Source organism: Sminthopsis crassicaudata, chromosome 1 (assembly GCF_048593235.1).
Source record: "Sminthopsis crassicaudata isolate SCR6 chromosome 1, ASM4859323v1, whole genome shotgun sequence".
In the NCBI taxonomy this organism is placed as follows: domain Eukaryota; kingdom Metazoa; phylum Chordata; class Mammalia; order Dasyuromorphia; family Dasyuridae; genus Sminthopsis; species Sminthopsis crassicaudata.
In genome coordinates this window covers 248,993,405-249,011,992 of record NC_133617.1, presented here as the reverse complement: position 1 = coordinate 249,011,992, position 18,588 = coordinate 248,993,405, and the positions used below count along the sequence as shown (strand labels likewise).

Below are 18,588 nucleotides of genomic sequence, written 5' to 3'. Positions count from 1 at the left end.
GCGCTAAGATGTTAAAGAATGTGCCCATAAGCACACATATAGTGACATCTTGAGCTAAAATCCTGGCCTCTAGTATATTATCAATCGTACCATATTATTAATATTTAATTTGTAGAAAGGCAATAAAAATATAGAGTGGACAAAAAACTGGACATGGAAATCAAATGACCTGGACTCATCCTGGCTCTATCATTAGCTGTATGATCCAGGGCAAATCATAAATTCTCATCTCATTCCCTCTTCTATTAAAATAAGGATAATAATAATTCTTATATCATAATATAACAGAATAGCTGCTATCTCACAGGATTGTGGAATACTTTGCAAATAGCAATGCCCTCCATAAACCTAAGTCATTTTTCCTTCCTCAAAGACCCAAAGTAAGTCCTTAGTATATGTCTTGTACTAAATTTTAAAAGCAACTACTTACCATCCCTGAAACAAGAAAAAGGCATAACTATTTCCACATAAACAGAGGAGATTAACAGAACTACATTTCTCAGTTTTGTTTTATTTTTTTAAATACTTGGAAGTGATCCTCCATCCTCCTAGGATGAGGGAGATGATATTTATGATGTTCTGGCCAAAATAAAGAATCAGTAACTATAACTGCATCAAAATGGTCAGATAGGATGAAGGAAAGTTGTATTCTATTGGGAACAATATTATTCCAAACTTCCAAGTAGTCCCAAGAAGAAAACTGGCATGAAGAAAACTCAGACATCTAGGAGGAAAAAATGCTCTTGAATCCAGAAAATAGCAACTTTAAGGCATTCATAGTCATTTTCAAATAAATACTACTACCTCTGCCATGTAAAATACTTGTATTCTACAGCATATACCTTAGGCAAACCTATTTTGCAAACTGTGAAAAGGTCACTGTCTTAAGTATCATATGCTGGCATTTTTTTCCATGCAAAATATTTAAAGAAAAAAAAAAAACTGACAGGTAAAATGAATTTTTTTAAATTTAGGATAACTTCTAAATTGAGGCAAAGTCAGCTAAATGAATGTCATCACAAAAGCCATCAAGAAAATAGGTCAAATCTTTGGTGAGGATTCCACAACTCTGCCATACAGGTCTATGCAATTTAAATGCTACAAGGTCTTCCAATAGCATTTGGAAAAATGAATGAGATAAAATGCCAATATAAGTACTTCTCCATTACCCAGTTGGTTTCCTCAACTCTAAAAGGAATGATGGTATAGCCTCATAGTTATTGACTTTCTTTGTATAACATTCTTAAATATTTTTATTCTCAGAGCTTAGAAATGCTCTAAATAGTTCCTCAACTAGGTCAGGAGATGATAGCAAACCTCTGGAAAATCCCAAGTCACTGAAATACCTCATCAAAAATGTATTAGGTTTCTGAGTCTCCAGTTATTCTGATCTTTCTTTCCTTCCTTCCTTCTTTCTCTTTCTTCCTTTCTTTCTCTTTCTCTCCCCCTCCGTCCCCCTCCCCCCTCCTCTCTCTTTCTTTCTTTCTGGCATTTGAGATTATATGACTTGTCCAGGGTCACACAACTAGTAAATGTTAAGTATCTAAAGCCAGATTTCTACAAACTTTAAAAAAAAAAAAAAAATCTGAATCGAAAAATGCAGATTTCATTTTTAGACAATAACTTTCTAGGATAACAAGTTCAGCCTTATTTATGAAAGTATCAATTAAATTAATGTGGAAATTAGAAACTTTATACGTGACAGTGGGGATGATTACTTTACTGTTTTAATAAAAGACTATATGGTTCCCTGGACTTATACTATATTCACTAGATGAGTGACAAGTTATTCAGTCCCCCGTCCCTAATTTTTGTCATGCCCAAAATAAGAACATAAATACTTCTACATAACTACATAAATTCTACATAAGACACTACATATGCTTCACAAGGATACTGATTATCCAGAAAGATAATTACATAAAAATATTTTTAACTGTGAAATGTTATATAAAAGACAAGATACTATAATATTTACTAAAAGATTTTCTGACTTTTTTTTTTTTTTTTTAAACTCATCAAATGATACTTACTTAATCTTTCCATAGAAACAGCTAAGAAGTGAAGTAGGTAAGAGCAGCTGGGTCTGGAATCAGGAAGACCAAATCTGGCCTCACATACTTACTAGCTGTATGACCCTAGGTAAATTACTTAATCCTGTCGACCTCAGTTTCTTCAACTGTAAAATAGGGAAAATAATAGCACTTATTTCAGAGATGTGGTTATCAAATGAGATATTCATAAAGTGCTTAAGGCACAGTGACTGACAGATGTTGATCAGTAGTTTTAGTCATGGCCAACTCTTCATGATCCCATGGACCATGTCTTTTCTTAGCAAAGATATTGGTATGGTTTGCCACTTCTAAATCATTTGGTCAGGGTCACACAGCTACTAAGTGTCTGAGACTAGATTTGAACTCAGATCTTTCTGACTCCAGGTATAATACTATTCACTGAACCATCTAGCTCCTCCTACTTGATCCAGAGTAGGTGTCTAATAAATGCTGGTTTCCTTCCTTCCTTAAAAAGTTTTAAAAATTCAATTCAACTTTAAAAGAGGTCTGCAACCACACAGAATTTATAACATAGTTAGGGGTATAGAATATAAAAATAACAACATTACCAAAAAAATGATAAATTCCGTCAGCATCAATTTCATTCTACCAACTTTACAAGTTATTGTTCTGCATCCCTCCTCTCCTTTTAATTAAACTGTTTTTGGGAAAGCCATCTACATCTACAATAAATGTCTTCAGTTTCTCCCACTTTCACTGTCTTCTAAACCTTCTTCAATCAGGCTTCTGACCTGATCATTCAGCTTCAACTACTCTCTCCAAAGTTTAACTGCCAAATCTAATGGCCGTTTTTCTCCTCGATTCTGACCCTCATTGACAACTCCATATTACATGACATTGTCAATCACCTTCTCCTTCTGGATATTCTCTTCTAAGTTTGTATAATACTCTCTTTCCTGGTTCTTCTCCCACCTAACAGACAGTTCCTTTTCAGTCTTCTAGTCCCTCTTCCAAATCAAGTCTTAAAACTGGTGTGCCCCAAGGATTGGGTCCTAAGCCCTTTCTCTTTTTATTTTATACTACTTCACTTGATGGTCTCAACAGCTCCCTTCAAATATCTCTATCTGCAAAGATGTGCATATATTCTCTTCTGAGCTATACTCACCTATCTTCACTTGCTTCCTGGATAAATAAAACTGGATATACTGTAGGGATTCTTAAACTCAAGTCTACACTGGAACTTAAAATCTTTCTCCTAAAACCTCTTTTCCCCTTTGGAATTTTTGTCAAGAACACCATCATCATCTCATGTTACCCCAGGCTCACAATCTTAGTATTATCCTTAACTATTCATTCTTACTTCACATATCCAATCCAGTTTCAAATTCTGACATTCTTACTTTAAAATATCTATCATATATTTTCCTCCCTATTCATAAAACCATAAATCTAGTTCAAATCCTTATGACCTTTCTACTGTACTATACAAAAGCCTTATAATGGGTCTCCATGCAAAATCTCCCCACTCCGAGGAGGAAGGACTTTGTGTCCAAGAGAGAACTAGAGACCATTATTGATCACAAAATAGAAAATTTTGATTACACCAAATTAAAAAGTTTCTGCACAAACAAAACTAATGCAAACAAGATTAGAAGGGAAGTAACAAACTGGGAAAACATTTTTACAGTTAAAGGTTCTGATAAAGGCCTCATCTCCTAAATATACAGAGAATTGACTTTAATTTATAAGAAAGCAAACCATTCTCCCATTGATAAATGGTCAAAGGATACGAACAATTTTCAGATGATGAAATTAAAACTATTTCCACTCATATGAAAGTGTTCCAAATTACTATTGATCAGAGAAATGCAAATTAAGACAACTCTGAGATATCATTACACACCTGTCAGATTGGCTAAGATGACAGGAACAAATAACGATGAATGTTGGAGGGGCTGTGGGAAAACTGGGACACTGATGCATTGTTGGTGGAGTTGTGAAAGAATCCAACCATTCTGGAGAGCAATCTGGAATTATGCCCAAAAAGTTATCAAAATGTGCATACCCTTTGACCCAACCATACTACTACTGGGAAATACTACCAAGGAAATACTAAAGAAGGGAAAGGTATGTGCCAAAATGTTTGTGGCAGCCCTTTTCATAGTGGCTAGAATCTGGAAAATGAATGGATGTCCATCAATTGGAGAATGGTTGGGTAAATTATGGTATATGAATGTTATGGAATATTATTGTTCTGTAAGAAATGACCAACAGGAAGATACAGAGAGGCTTGGAGAGACTTACATCAACTGATGCTGAATGAAACGAGCAGAACTAGGGGATCATTATACACTTCAACAATGATACCGTATGAGGATGTATTCTGATGGAAATGGATATCTTCAACATAGAGAAGAGCTAATCCAATTCCAATTGATCAATGATGGACAGAATCAGCTACATTCAGAAAAGGAACACTGGGAAATGAGTGTAAACTGTGAGCATTGTTTTTTTTTGTTTTGTTTCTCTTCCCAGATTATTTTTACCTTTCAAATACAATCCTTCCTTTGCAACAACAATAATTCGGTTCTGCACATATATATTGTACCTAGGATATACTATAAGATATTTAATATGTATGGGAATGCCTGCCATCTAGGGGAGGGGGTGGAGGGAAGGAGGGGAAAAACTCGGAACAAAAGGGAGTACAAGGGATAATGTAAAAAAAAAAAAAAAAAAAAAAAAATTACCTATGCATATGTACTGTCAAAGAAAATGTTATAATTATAAAAATTAATTTTAAAAATAAAATAAAATAAAGATGCGTTATCCTAAAAAAAAAAAAAAAAAAAAAAAAAAATCTCCCCACTCCCATCCATCCTCCCATCCTCCACTCAACTGTTAAGGTGATTTTCAGAAAGCACAAGTCTGACAATGCCACCCTGATCAAGGGGCTCCAGTGGTTCCCTATTAAAGATAAATGTAAACTGTTTGAAATTTAAAACCTATCCCATTCCTATATTTCCAATGTTTTACTCCTTTTTATGTACTTTTTTACCCTTTTTATGTACTCATTTTCCAATGACACTATCTGTCCCCTATACCTGAAGTTTCTCTAATAAAATATTCCTATCTCTGGTCTCCATACCTTTGCATTGGTTCTCTACCAAGCCTGAAATGCTTTTTATCTTCACCTCTACTTTTTAAAATTCCCTAGTTCTTTCACTTTCTTCATTTCCCTTCAAATTCTACCATTCTTCAGGATACCTTTTTAGTTCTCTCTAGTTATTAATGCTGTCTCTCTTAAGATTACCTTCACATTAGATAGCTAGATAGGCAGACAGATAGATGTGTGTATGTATATTTTAGATTATTTATGTATTAACATGTCTAACTTATTAAGATATATGATCTTTACCCAAAAGAGACTGTTTTTCTTTGGATGACTTTTCTGCCTTTGTATCTCCCATGCTTACGCAGTACCTGGCACAGAGTAAGTGCTTAATAAATACTTGCTGAATGATTTTATGATAGTGGCATTTAAGTGGAACTTTAAAAGCTGAATTGAAATTAAGTTGATAAAGAAGTCAACTTTTCACTAAAAGAATAACAATTTTCCAATATGTCAATGGAAATGGTTATGTAGAAGACATAATCAACTGTTCATTTTCTTTCTCTTCTCCTTCCTTTCCTCTTTTTTCCTCTCACAATGATGCAAGGAACTCTTTATCAACGAAAATCTGAATCTAAGCTATAACTTGGAGACTTAAAAGAGTTGTGTGAGGCAAGGTCAGTCAAGTGACTTTCCCATTTTCTTTGTCTTTTTCATAAAGAACCTGAACCTAGGCCTACTAAAATCATTCCAATAGAAAGAATGCTACATTTGGGAGTGTGAGGACCAGCATTCAAATCAGAGGTATGTTGTAAAAGTTTAACTGGTCTCAAGGGGAAAAAAAGAACCAAAGGCACACTTTTAAATTTAATCTGAATTATTAACATTTGTTTCTATCATTCGAGTCTAAACAATCCACAAAACAATCAAAAAGGTAAACCCTGATTTGTTACATTTGTTGATTTTCAAGGTTTAAAATAAAAACAACAATAAGCTTACAGGTTTCAAGCTAACTCCAGGACATCAAGTGGCTCAAATCTTCCCTCTGCTTATATGACCTTAGATAAGTCACTAAACCATTACATGCCTCAATTCACATCTATAAAATTAGGAAGTTGAACCAGCTGGCCTCTAAGGCTACTTCCAAATCTATAATGCTTTTATCTCTTTTCCACTTGCCAGACTATCAACCACTATTTTCACTAAAAATTGGGGAGAAGATAAATAGAACTTAAATGAATTGGAAATTTAGGACAAATATTCAGAAAAAATATTCTATGAAAATTGTTAAACACTGAAACTCATTACCAAAATAAGCAAGAATATTTATAGATTTTTTTTAAGAGCAGAGAAAACAACCATTTGCTGTCCTTGCTATCTTAATTGGACATCTCAATTTAGTTCATTATACATAATTCTACAACCTCCTCAGCAATGATTTAATCTAGCAATCCAAGTACATAGTACTTCACAAATAAAAAACTAATATTCCTAAGGCACAGATTGGACCATGTCACTCTTGCATTCAAAAACTACTAGTGCTTCTTCTTTACTTCTAGAATAAGGCATTAATAAACCTTATCACCTAGCTTTTAAAAACCTCCACATTCTTACTGGAGACCATCCTTCCAGTCTACTACTTCTATCTGGATACCTATGGTATCTTTTTAGAAGAATTAAATTCTTGGGAAAGGGATTGTTTTCATAAATTGTTTCCTTTACACTCCAATGAAGTTCTCTCTTTCATGTAGGTATGCCTTCCATTCACACAGCTTTCAGCTTAACTATGCTTTCTCCATTCATTTATTAAGCACCTATTTTGTAGACTTTATAGACAAATTTAGATCTCATTGTCACATTCTGTGTCTATGGATAAGCCCAAAGAAGAGCCCAGATAACATGATTCATTCTTTTATTACCACTCCTAGAAATTATCTTTACTTGAAGTAATGAATGGATCAACTAAAAGAAATTGGAAGTGATATTTATCTTCTTACCAATATGAGAAGAAATTCATCCTACCTCTTTATCTTAGAAAGGCAACAAGAAATTGTAGAAAGAGCTCTGGGTTTGGAATAGAGTTCTTAGGTTTAAATCTCAGCTCTGCTTCTGAGTGGCCTCTAGCAAGTCAGTCACTTCCCTTTTATAAATCATAACCTTTCTCTCCCTTAAAATGGGGGCGAGGTAGGTTAAGGAAAGAGAAATCATAACATTTGATAAGATTACTTCTAGCCTAAATATCTAGACCAATTATTGCATTAGCTAAAGAAAGATACTTTAGCAACTGAATTAAAGTAAAAATGGGCATGGGAACGGATCCTTAATAGAGCATCCTTCACCTCTGAATAATCTGTGAGTTGAAATCCACATTACCAAATTATCATTTATTTAGTCCATTCTCATCTGTTTTTCTCTCATGAAATTCCATTCAAGCTTACAGTACACCAAGAATTAAATTATACCCCAGGCCCTTAAAAAAAAAAAAAAAAAAAAAAAGTTATTTTTAATAGTCTCCTGACAAGAAGCTATATATTGCCCTAGGGATAACCTTGTAGAACTCCAAAGTTTTATCAAAGCTAAAGATGTTTATTCTGGTTCTTCCTCACTAGTAAATTTAGCATTATGACAAGCCCTTTAGCACTAACCTTATAGCATGAATTTGCCTTAAAACTACATATAAAATATATCAAACTAAAAAGGGAACCAAGGGAAAAAGTGCCAGTATTTCCAATGCATGCAAAAATTCCTTAGTAAATAGAGGCTAACAACTTTATTAGCTGAAAATTAGCAACATTTAAACCATCAATTGCTCAGTTATTTCCTAATGTGGGGATGGTGAGGGAACATGTAGGCATCTAAATTCAAGCTTATAAAAGTTAATTGCTATTCTGTCATTAGGATATGTTTAATGCTGAAAACAATACAGCTAATTTTAAGCATTTCCTAAATGTTCTCAGGGGCTTTTCAGTCAGTGCCTGAGAGTTTTCAGGAACTGAGGTATCACAATGATGAGTCAAAAGAAGAAAGAATCAAGCAACCACAACAAATAGAGAAGCAGAACAAGGTGGGAAAAATGAAAGAATGAAAAAAAGCCCCATGTTACTAGGCTTTGATACATTAGAATTGCTAAAGTTCTGAAAAGACACTCAGAAAAATATCAAGGAGAAAATTTAGCCTATGTAGCTAGGATCTTTTCTTGAATCAAATAGGGGAGGTGAAAAATGCTAGACTCCATAGTACTCCTCCCTTTGCCCAATGGAATCCTTTTTTTCCTTCAAAAATGAAGCTGGAGCTGGGTTAGATGCAGTGGACGTTGAGAAGTCCACAGAATAATCCACTAAATTGTTGCTCATATAGAAGCTAAATCATTTTTTTTCAAATTATTTCAATAATAAAACATAAATGAGGGAGAAGAATAAAGTAAACATAGAATTTCGGGAAAGACCACCCTGAAAATAAAGAAACTACAATAAAACTTGTTAAGTATCAGGGCAACATGATCACAGAGATGTACAGAATCATTGAATTAGAACACTTCAGAATTGGAAAAGACCTCCAACATCATCTAGTCCTACCCACACCTGAACAAGAGAGTACAAGAGAGAAAACTCCCAATACCTGCTGGAAAGAGAACGTTTGCCACAAACACATGATATTTATCCAGGTTTCACACAAACTTGGCTGCTAAGTTAACACATAGTGCAACATGATAATGCTTCTTTTTGTTCTTCATAGTAAGTTCCCAGAACACAAACTCTCCATCAATGCATCAACATTGTCATTATTGTCATCTTCAAAATCATAAAATTTATAGAGTATTCAATGTGGTAGTGTCTATCCTAAGCTTCTTCTAAAAATATTTCATTTGATCCAACAACTTAGCAAAATATCCTTATTATCCCCATTTTACATTATATTTACATTAAAGAACCTGAGGCAAAGGTGAAATGACTTGCCCAAGATCATATAGCTAAGTGTCTGGGGTTACATTTGAATTCAGACCTTCCTTAATCCAGGCCCAGTATTCTAACTGCCTCTAATGCAGTATGGCAACTGTGCTGCTTTAGAAAGAAACAGCAACTGCCCAGAATAACACTAATAGTATGCATCAAAGGAGATGGAACCAAGGTCTTTCAGACCAGTTCTCTACACACTAAGCTATATCAATTTTCTATTCCCTATACCATAATGCCTCTCCTATACATAAATACACATGTGTGCATATACATATATAGGAACATGTTATTTTAAGTAATAATTCCTCAACAAATTCCAAGATTTCTAATCTCAAAATCTTGTTCATGTAAAAGAAAGAGTGCTGAACTTCTTAGTCAGGAAAGACTCAGGTTTTTATCCCAAATCTGATACTTAATACCTATATGACCTTGGGACTTTCTGAACCTGTTTCCTATTTTGCAATATGAGGATAACAACACCTATATTTCACAATACTATTATAACGATCAAATAAATTATATTTACAATACATCATATAATTTAATGCTGCTACATAATGTCAATTATTCCTTTTTTTGCATAATTATTATTCATTTTTGCAATATTTCCTTTAAGAATCCAATAACTGGAACCCTCAAAACCACCACTAAGCACTACAAACTCATTATGGCCAAAAGATCCTATCATTATCAAAAATGACAAAAAAAACTAAAGGATAACCTTTATGTCTTGAGTAACTCCTGAATCCCTCTTACATCCATACAACATAAAGGCTGAACTCCTTAGTCTGTCCTTCAAGGTCTTCTGCAATCTAGATCAAACCTACATTCCCAGAACCAACTATAGATGATTCATCTAGTATTATTCAAACCCTACTTCAGGCATTTTACTACTGGTAGGACTAAAGGCAATTTACTGGGTCATTCCACACAGTGATTCTGATTCTTCATTTGTATAATACTGATTTGTAGTGTTTACCTAAGGGTTAAGGTTCAAATGTGATAATGTATATTAAATAATGTGAAAACCTGAAAGCATTATACATCAGTTAATAATAAAAATAGTATCATCTCTTTTAAATCCCTAAACAAATTTTCTTCTTTAGGTAGATTAAACTGTATGTGACTTGCATCCTAATCTCATACCATTTGCATTCTGCTCAGCATATATACCCCCTACCTAGAATTCCATTATAACAATCTCCTCTCCACCTCTCTAAATTCTAAACCCATCCTTCAAATTCCAGTGAACACCCTTCTCCTCCATGAAGCCTTTCAGTTCAATTCAAATTCTCTACATTTCACATTCTTACCCAACTACCTGGCATAATACCTGGTTTAGGAGGTGCTTAATTAACGTTAGTTGGTTCATTGTTGATTGTAACATTTATAAAGTAGCTACCATATATAAAGCAAAGGCCACAATATAGAGCTTAAAGGACAGCTAATCAGTTAGTTTGACTGAAAGAGTACATGGAGAACAATGGTAAAGTTAGAAAGGTAAGATGGAACCAGACTATGAGGAGTCTCAACTGCCAGGTTGAAGATTTTGTGCTTTACTCCAGAGACAATAAATAGGAAATCACAAAAACTGAGCAGAGGAATAATATGATTAGTTCCGAGCCTTAGGAAAATTATTTTAGCACATTTTTGGAGAAAGGGTTGACAAGGGGATAAAAACAAATTAGGGAACCAATTAGGAAAAAGCTACAATAGTTTACATAAGAGGTGGCCCAAACTAAATTGGCGGCTATGTAAATGAAGAGGGGATACATGTAAGAAATGTTGCAGTCAGAATCTCTAAAACTGGAGTACTAAATGGACACGGTGAAGGAAAAATATCAAGGGATATCAACTTTTAACATTTATATAGTTCTTTAAGGACTGCAAAGAGCTTTAAACATATTATCTTATTTAATAATCTAGAGTTGTTATCCCCATTGTATAAGTAAGGAAATTGAGACACAGATCAACCAAGTGCAAGTCCCAAAACTATAACTATTAAAGTTAGGTTTTGAACAGTCTCTTCTGCCTCCAGAAGATTTCCATTCTCTACTGTTGTAAAAAATATAGTTATTATGTGTCTCCTTGGAGGCTGTAAATTTATGTGACTAGAAAAATGGTGAGGATAGCCTCATCAGAAATGAGAAGATTTGGAAGAAGATATGGCTTAAAAAGAATGAAAAATGAGATGGTTTTGGATATGCAGAATTGGAAAACCGACAGGACATTTAGGTGATGCCCAGCTGACAGCTGGAGATGTGGAACTGAGGTTGAATAAATTTGGGAGCCATCTGCATAGAGATGACAACAGCATTCACAGAAATAAATAAGATCACAATGAAAAAGAGTGAAGATGTGAAAAGGAAAGTGGATTCCAGACAGAGTCTCAGGGCCAAGAAATGGATAAAGATCCTACCAATGAATCTGAGAAGTGGTCAGTCAGATATGGAGCTAGCAGCATCTCAGAAACCAAAGAAAAAGAGAATCTAGTGGAAAATACTCAAAAGCCACAGAATAGACTATAAAAATTTGAGAAGTGAGTGGAATATGAGAAAATAGAGTAAAGAAAGTGTAGACAATTCTTTCAAGGAATATGATAGTGAAAAGGAAAAGATATCTAGGACAATAGTTTAAGATGATGGATCAAGTGAAAAGTTTTTGTTTAAAGGCACAGAGGGAAAGAATAAAGAAAAGACAGAAGAAATGATCAATAGTCCAAACTCCCAAAGGTGACAGCAGAAGACATATCTAAGGTACATGTAGAGGTTCTGACCTTGGAAAAGAGAAAAGTCACCTGTTTCTCACAAAACAAAGCAATCATTTGAAATGGTAGAGGGTTTTGAGTACAGAGTAGGGAAGATTAAGGAATATACAAAAGCTAGCCCTTCAAAAATATAAGAAATTAGATTATCTGCTGAAAATGGTAAGGTAGTGAGAACTTAAAGAAAGAAAAGTCTGATGGAGCATAATAATCAATTAGGGAAAAATAAAAGAGTTGCCATGCAGCAGAGTAGTGAGGGCCTACCTGAAACTAAATAGCATGTATTCATTCGTCTGCAAAAAATAAGTTTCCTTCTTTCAGGTCAGGTAGCACCTCAAGTGCAATAGATACCCTAACCCATATCAATCTCTCCAGGCCCTAAATTTATAGGGCACTTACTTGTCTATACCTCTCATCTTGTACCTTTTATATATTGTTTTTTATTTTGGTTAATATCCACATATAATTGTTTCCTCTTTCCAATGGGATTTTAAGGCTCTACAACATAGAGATCTTACTATACTCAGTGTCCATCTTGTGTCTCAGTGTCTACTAGCACCTAGAATTATTATTATTAATTGGTTGATTTGATTACACTTGATATTCTTCCAAGAATTTTTAGTAAATGGTATATGCTGTGAATTACTACCATATTCCCACCACCTTAAAAAAAATAACTACTCCAGACAAGGACTATCTTTTACCTTTCTTTGTATGTTGAACCAAGGCAGAGCAATTGGCATATAGTAGGTACTTAATAAATACTTATGGACTGAATGACTTTATCTTTTAAGTTTTTTTGAAAAACAATAAGCTGTTAACAAGTCAGTTTTATTATGAAAATCATAACTAAGTTAGAGAAACAGAAGAACATAATACAGAAAATGTCACACTGTAAAATGTTACATTCTAAGGAGAAAAAAAGATGTAGTACATTTCAAAATGTAATGTATAAATGTGATTTGTTTTAGGAAAAATTTGTTTGCAAAACACTCAAAAAAAAAAAAAGATAATGTAGAAAGAAATGTAAAAAGAAAGAAAATAACAGCTCCTATTTACGTGTAATCTTAAGGCTTACACATCGTGTCTTCCTCACAAAAACTTTGTAATGTAGATAAGGCAAGAAATATCATCCCACATTAAAGATATGTAAACAAATTATTAGAAATGTCCAGTGGCTTGCTCAAGTTAGGAAGACAACAAGACCGCAAACGTCTACAATTTACAATAAAGGTTTGCAAAAAGGTTTACTTTGCAAAAAGATTTGACAATAGAATTCCTTTAAATGACCAATCCTCTTACAAAATTCTGAATAGTATTTGAGTCTAAAAAATTCAATAAAGATACATCCTTTGGCAAACTATATTGCATAAAAAAGGCATATTTGAATTCCATCCATAAAAATGAAACTGCTTTTTTTTAAGTGTAAAAAAGATAAACCTCTAAAGGTCACCTTGAACATAAAAATCTAAAATTCACTATTATAAAATAAATATATCAAAACTAAAAAATAAAAGTATATCCACCAAATATAAGGCTACTAAAAATTCATTTTAGTAAAAAAAATCATTTTTCCATTCTTATTAAAATTAAAACACAGAAATCTAGGAATAAAACAAATAGGAGGGACCCCCTAGAGTCAAATAAATAAATAAAATGATTATCTTCAAAGCAGCACTGGCATTCTAACCAGGGGACAAAACTATTAAAAAAAAAAAAAAAAAGATTCTCAAAGCAACAACATTTTTGCATGTCTAAAAAAGAATTAACCTAGAACAAATAGGGAGACAACAGAGTGGTCTATGTTAAGCCAATAACAAAGAATCCCCTTAGTTCAGTAAAACAAAGTCCGGTCAAATCCCCATTTTTACAAAGAAGCATGAAGATCCTTTCACAATGGTTTAAACTGTATTTATAGTAACAGAGTGAAGACTTGAGATAAAAGTCAAAAGGATTAAAGTCAAAGCCCTAGCTATACATAAGTCATGGTTTTGATTTTTATCCTCATTGTAGTCTACAAATATTAAGACAGAAGATATTTCCATGTGAGTGTGTGATCCACAGAGACTATCCAGCCTTAGAAGTAACAGATAAAGCAGATGAAAATGCATCTGGTTTGGGGGCAGCCTGCCATATTAAATGAAAATGCGCAAAGTAACAACTGCAACTGCAGAATGCTGTGGGGGAGGGGGTAACCAAAGCTGAATTTTTCAAACTGATTTAGTGCACAAAGCAGAAAAACTGTTTTGTTACGTTTTAAAATGGCAGATTGCTAATGGCCAATACATTTCTTAAATTACACTGGCCTCTAATGAAAAAGCTATCATCATTTCTCCTTCCTTGAGCTGAGTAAATTATATCCTTCTAAATTTACATGTATGCTTACGAATACACATAGACAGATATAGAGTTACTATTAGCACACATTATTAGCCTGAGAGGTAAAATACTATTACTTGATAACCAGTAACTGACTATATAACTGAAAGAAAATCCCCAGAGGTACACTATCTCACAGTGTGCAGCTTCTGAGACATTATAATTTGCTTAAGAGGAAAGAAAAGAGAAATTCTAGTTTTCTAACAAGCCTTTAATTACTCCAGAATTTTACTTCTTCCAGTTTTCCTTAAGAATGGAAAGCAAGTTGTGTATTTAGATAAAAATCCATAGGGCTTAGTTTTTAATGTTTACCACAAGCTCTGGGTCACATTTCTATAATTCTATTTTTTGCTCAACTGCTTGTTTTTTCTTCCCCCATTCCCCAAAGATTAACATAAAAGTTATTCTTAATATATTAATTCACTTAGTCTGTCCTCCAATACAAGTCATAATACAAAGCAAAAGCAAATCATATTGGGTTGCTTGTGTTTCTCCTCTCATGAAACATTACTTTTAAAAGCAAATAACGAGTGCTCCAGTTGGGTGGAGAAATAAAATGTCCTTCAAGAATCAATGAGAGGAAATTAAAACGTGTAACAAAAAATATTTCTATCAAAAGTACTAAAGGAGAAATTCTTTCTTCAAAAACTAGAAATTAATTCTATTATTTATTTCTAAGTCAAAATGGTTTATCATGTAAAATTTAGAAGATGGTAGAATGTATATGTAACCATGAAGCAAGGAGAAAACACTACTTTACCAAATAATCAAATTGTCTCCTTTTAATCTCAAAATAATTGTGAATTTGTCATATGTCAATTAAAAAAAACTTTTAGATTAAAAAATCTTCATAAAAATACTTGTTTTATTCTATATTTTGTATTAAATGTCACATTTTGAACACACATTCACACAAGGTTCAAGGGAAAAACTTGTATCAAATTGAAAAATTGCCATATCTACTGGGTTCAATATGTCTGGTAAAAATACAGACATCTGGTCTATCATTAATTCTTTTGTGTTGTTGATTCCCAGTGTGTCTATTTCCAGCAACGAACTTTGCAAGGAAAAAAATTCAACTCTTAGAAAAGAACTGTGATTTAGACATTAATTTCAAGACTTTAATTATGATATCTGTTACAATTTTTTCAAATAATAGGAGCACCACACTGACAAAAATGTATAAATTTGCTTATTGTATATTAATGCCTACCATGAGGTCTTATAAAAATAAACTTATTAATTATTCAGGAGATATTTCTGAACAAGCAAATACAGCTAACTTGTGCTCATTATTTTAGAATATATATCAATCACATCATTGTTTACTTGAAAATACGTTTGAGTTTTGGAATAAGGCTTTATTGTTATTCCAAGAAAATGAAATAATGAATCATATGGTCCTTTAAACAATATGAAACTATGTCTTAATGGCTAAGAGAATCTTGAGTACTATACTATATATATATATATATATATAAATATATATATATATATGCATACATATATAAAAATATACATACACAAACACTATACTATGCTCAGCCTCCAAATCACCCCAAAATCTACACTATGGGATCAACTTGAAAGTTATGTGTAACACAGACTAAGTTTCATCTCCTAGCAAATCCATCCATAGACATTGTTAGTTAACTCAATTACAGTTGAAGGAAGAAATAGACCCGTATACAATATTGCAAAATAAAGTCAAAGACCTGGAGACAATTACCACTATATTACAGCTATATTTAAATCATACAATTTGACTCCTGGGAAGGGTGGGGAGGGGAGCAATAAAGGCTTCTTGTTATATATGCCTTTGCTAGACATTGGAGATACATAATGGCCCTTTCAACCACAAAATATCTACAGTTTATATAAAAGCCTCACATATATACATATATATGTATACGGTAAGGATTTTCAAAGCTCGAAATTAAATGAGGCTACTAAGTGAAATCATTTTTACAAAAACTTCACAGCATATTTTGGGGGTGTGTTCAGATTTTTTTTTTTTCCAGGCTTTTCTTCAATTTACAGCAGCAACTAAACTTTGTGGACGTGTAATTTATGTAGTTGAACCAGAGAAAGGCTAAGTCCCACCAGACACACTGTACAGAAATATCCTTTTAAGAGAGAATGAGTTTTACAGCTTTCCTTTAAAAGAAAAACGCACCAAACCAAATACATGATTGTGCCGCTGCTGCAGCTACAAACACTTCTACTCTAGGCACATTCTTTCAATAATCAAAACACTAGATCGTAAAGGTTAAAGAGGGACCCCCTCCCCACCCCCGCAAAAAAAAAAAAAATCGCCAACCACCAGCTGCAAAAACTTCACTATAAAACACACACCTATCTGGACGTCTTTAAAACTATCCACTGAAACTGACCCTGACCCAACTTCTCGGGACACACACTGTACACACGTGCACAAAATGTACATAAAGGCATGGAACAGCAGCACAATGCCCCTAAAACACACAGACGCTGTACACCTCCACACAAAGTATGCAGACATGGGGACACAGGACACATGCACTCACTGTCCCCACACGCATGCATACACTATGCACATACCGGGCACACGGCACGCAAGTGTCCGTGTCCGTACTACACACACCCTGCATGCATGTGCGATGCATGGACACGCAGTCTGTACATACATACGGCCGACACAGACTGTGCACACGGAGAGTTATTGATGAAATTCCAGGGGGTGGAGGGGAAGGAGAGGGAGTGGTAATTGCCACACAAAGGTCTGGCGAGCGGCAGAGGGAAGTGGAGAGGGGCGAGTAATAAGCGAGTAGATACAGTCACCAAAGCATAGAAAGCAAATCCCCGGCGTGGGGGGTAGGGGGCGAGGGGGGACGCAGAGGAGAAGTGTCCCGGGCCGGGCCGCGGGGGTGGTCGGGGGTGACGGTGGCTGGCGCTGGGAAGGAAGGGGGAGGACTCCCGGGAGATCAACCACTGGCCCCTCCACGCGCGCGCAAGCACACTCACATACACGCTCGCTTACACACTCACACCCCCCAACTCCCCCCGCGATCTCGATCCCGGGAATAACAAAGACACCCCCCACCCGAAGCGGCTGAGGCTGAGGCTGGGACCGGAGCCCGGGGCCGGCTGCACCCGGCGGCCGGGGGGCTGTACGTACCAGGCGGGCAGCTTCGGCCCAGGTGCGGTCCTTCTTCTTCCTCTTGTCTTTCATGTTTGCATCTCATTGATGGTTCTGATTGTGACGTGGGGGATTCCACGGGGTGCTCGGGGCTCGAGCGCGGAGACAATGACCCAGTGACCCGGTGACCCGTACACGCACACCACACACACACATACACACACCACACACGCACGCACGCACACACACACAGCGGGGGGGAGGAGACAGGGTGGGGGGAAGGGGGGCAGAGCGCGAGCGGGCGGGAGGCGCGTGAGTGAGCGAGGGGCCGGGAGGGCGGGGGCGCCGGCGCCGGGGCTGGGCTGGCTCGCGCTGGGGCTCGCGCACCGCGGCCGCAGCGGCGGCGGCAGCAGCAGCAGCAGCACCAGCGGCGGCGGCGGCGGCGGCTGTGACAGCTCCGAGGATGCTCGCTCGGCTCACAACAATACACTCTGACGTCACGGGGAATGGCGACCGAACATAACACACTCCCGTACACGCTCACGCGCGCGGACATATACAATCGCTCATTCACTCCCTCACGCGCACAAGCCCACAGACTCATCTGTGCGTGCTTCACGAATCCGGCAAAAAGACGCGCCGAGCGCCCCCACCCCCCCAAACCCTCGCGAGACCCTTGTTCACCAACCTCCCACCCCAAACATCACCCTACTCCAACCAAAAAAAATCACAGACGACTACACCTCCCAGCAGGCTGTGCGCCCCTTAGCCCACCGACAGCCCCCAAAGAAGACCCCTCCAAACCGCCCCGTCCTGCACAGCATGTACTAACGTCCCTTTCAATGTTCATTTAAAACTATCTCTAAAAGAATAAGAAAAATAAAAGAAACAAAACTCTCCCAGTGGCTTCTCTGTGGTCTGTAAGGAAAGCCCCAGGCTTTTCTGAGGAAAGTGCAATATGAAAAGTTGGTCAACAATGCAAAGGAAAATTACTCTGCTTATATATAAATATAATATATAAACATGCACACAAACATACGATACGATGCTACATTTAAACTGTTTTAGAGCACAATCTACTTTCTGAACCCATTTGAATAGCACAATGAAATGTATTATAATTCTAGAAAACGTTTATAGGCTAAAAAAAAGTTATATTTACTTTTCAAATTAATTTATTTTTCTCCTTTTGGTTGAATTGCAAAGATCTCGAAGTTTATTTTAAGTCTTTCAACTTCTTTTAT

At 35.7% G+C, this 18,588-nt stretch overlaps 1 protein-coding gene across 3 annotated transcripts in view; it reads right to left on the bottom strand.

Moving 5' to 3' along the window:
• Nucleotides 1-17,615, bottom strand: part of ASXL3 (ASXL transcriptional regulator 3) — a 248,985-nt gene extending 231,370 nt beyond the window's left edge. For 2 of the 3 annotated variants that reach the window (XM_074277569.1, XM_074277560.1), the window contains exon 1: nt 17,384-17,615. Coding sequence is in view for 1 of the 3 variants with exons in the window: in XM_074277560.1 (XP_074133661.1) it covers nt 17,384-17,437 (54 nt within the window). In the remaining 2 variants the exon portion in view is untranslated. The remainder of the gene's footprint in view (nt 1-17,383) is intronic. The other variant, XM_074277579.1, reaches the window with a different exon arrangement.
• Nucleotides 17,616-18,588: the final 973 nt, after the last annotated feature.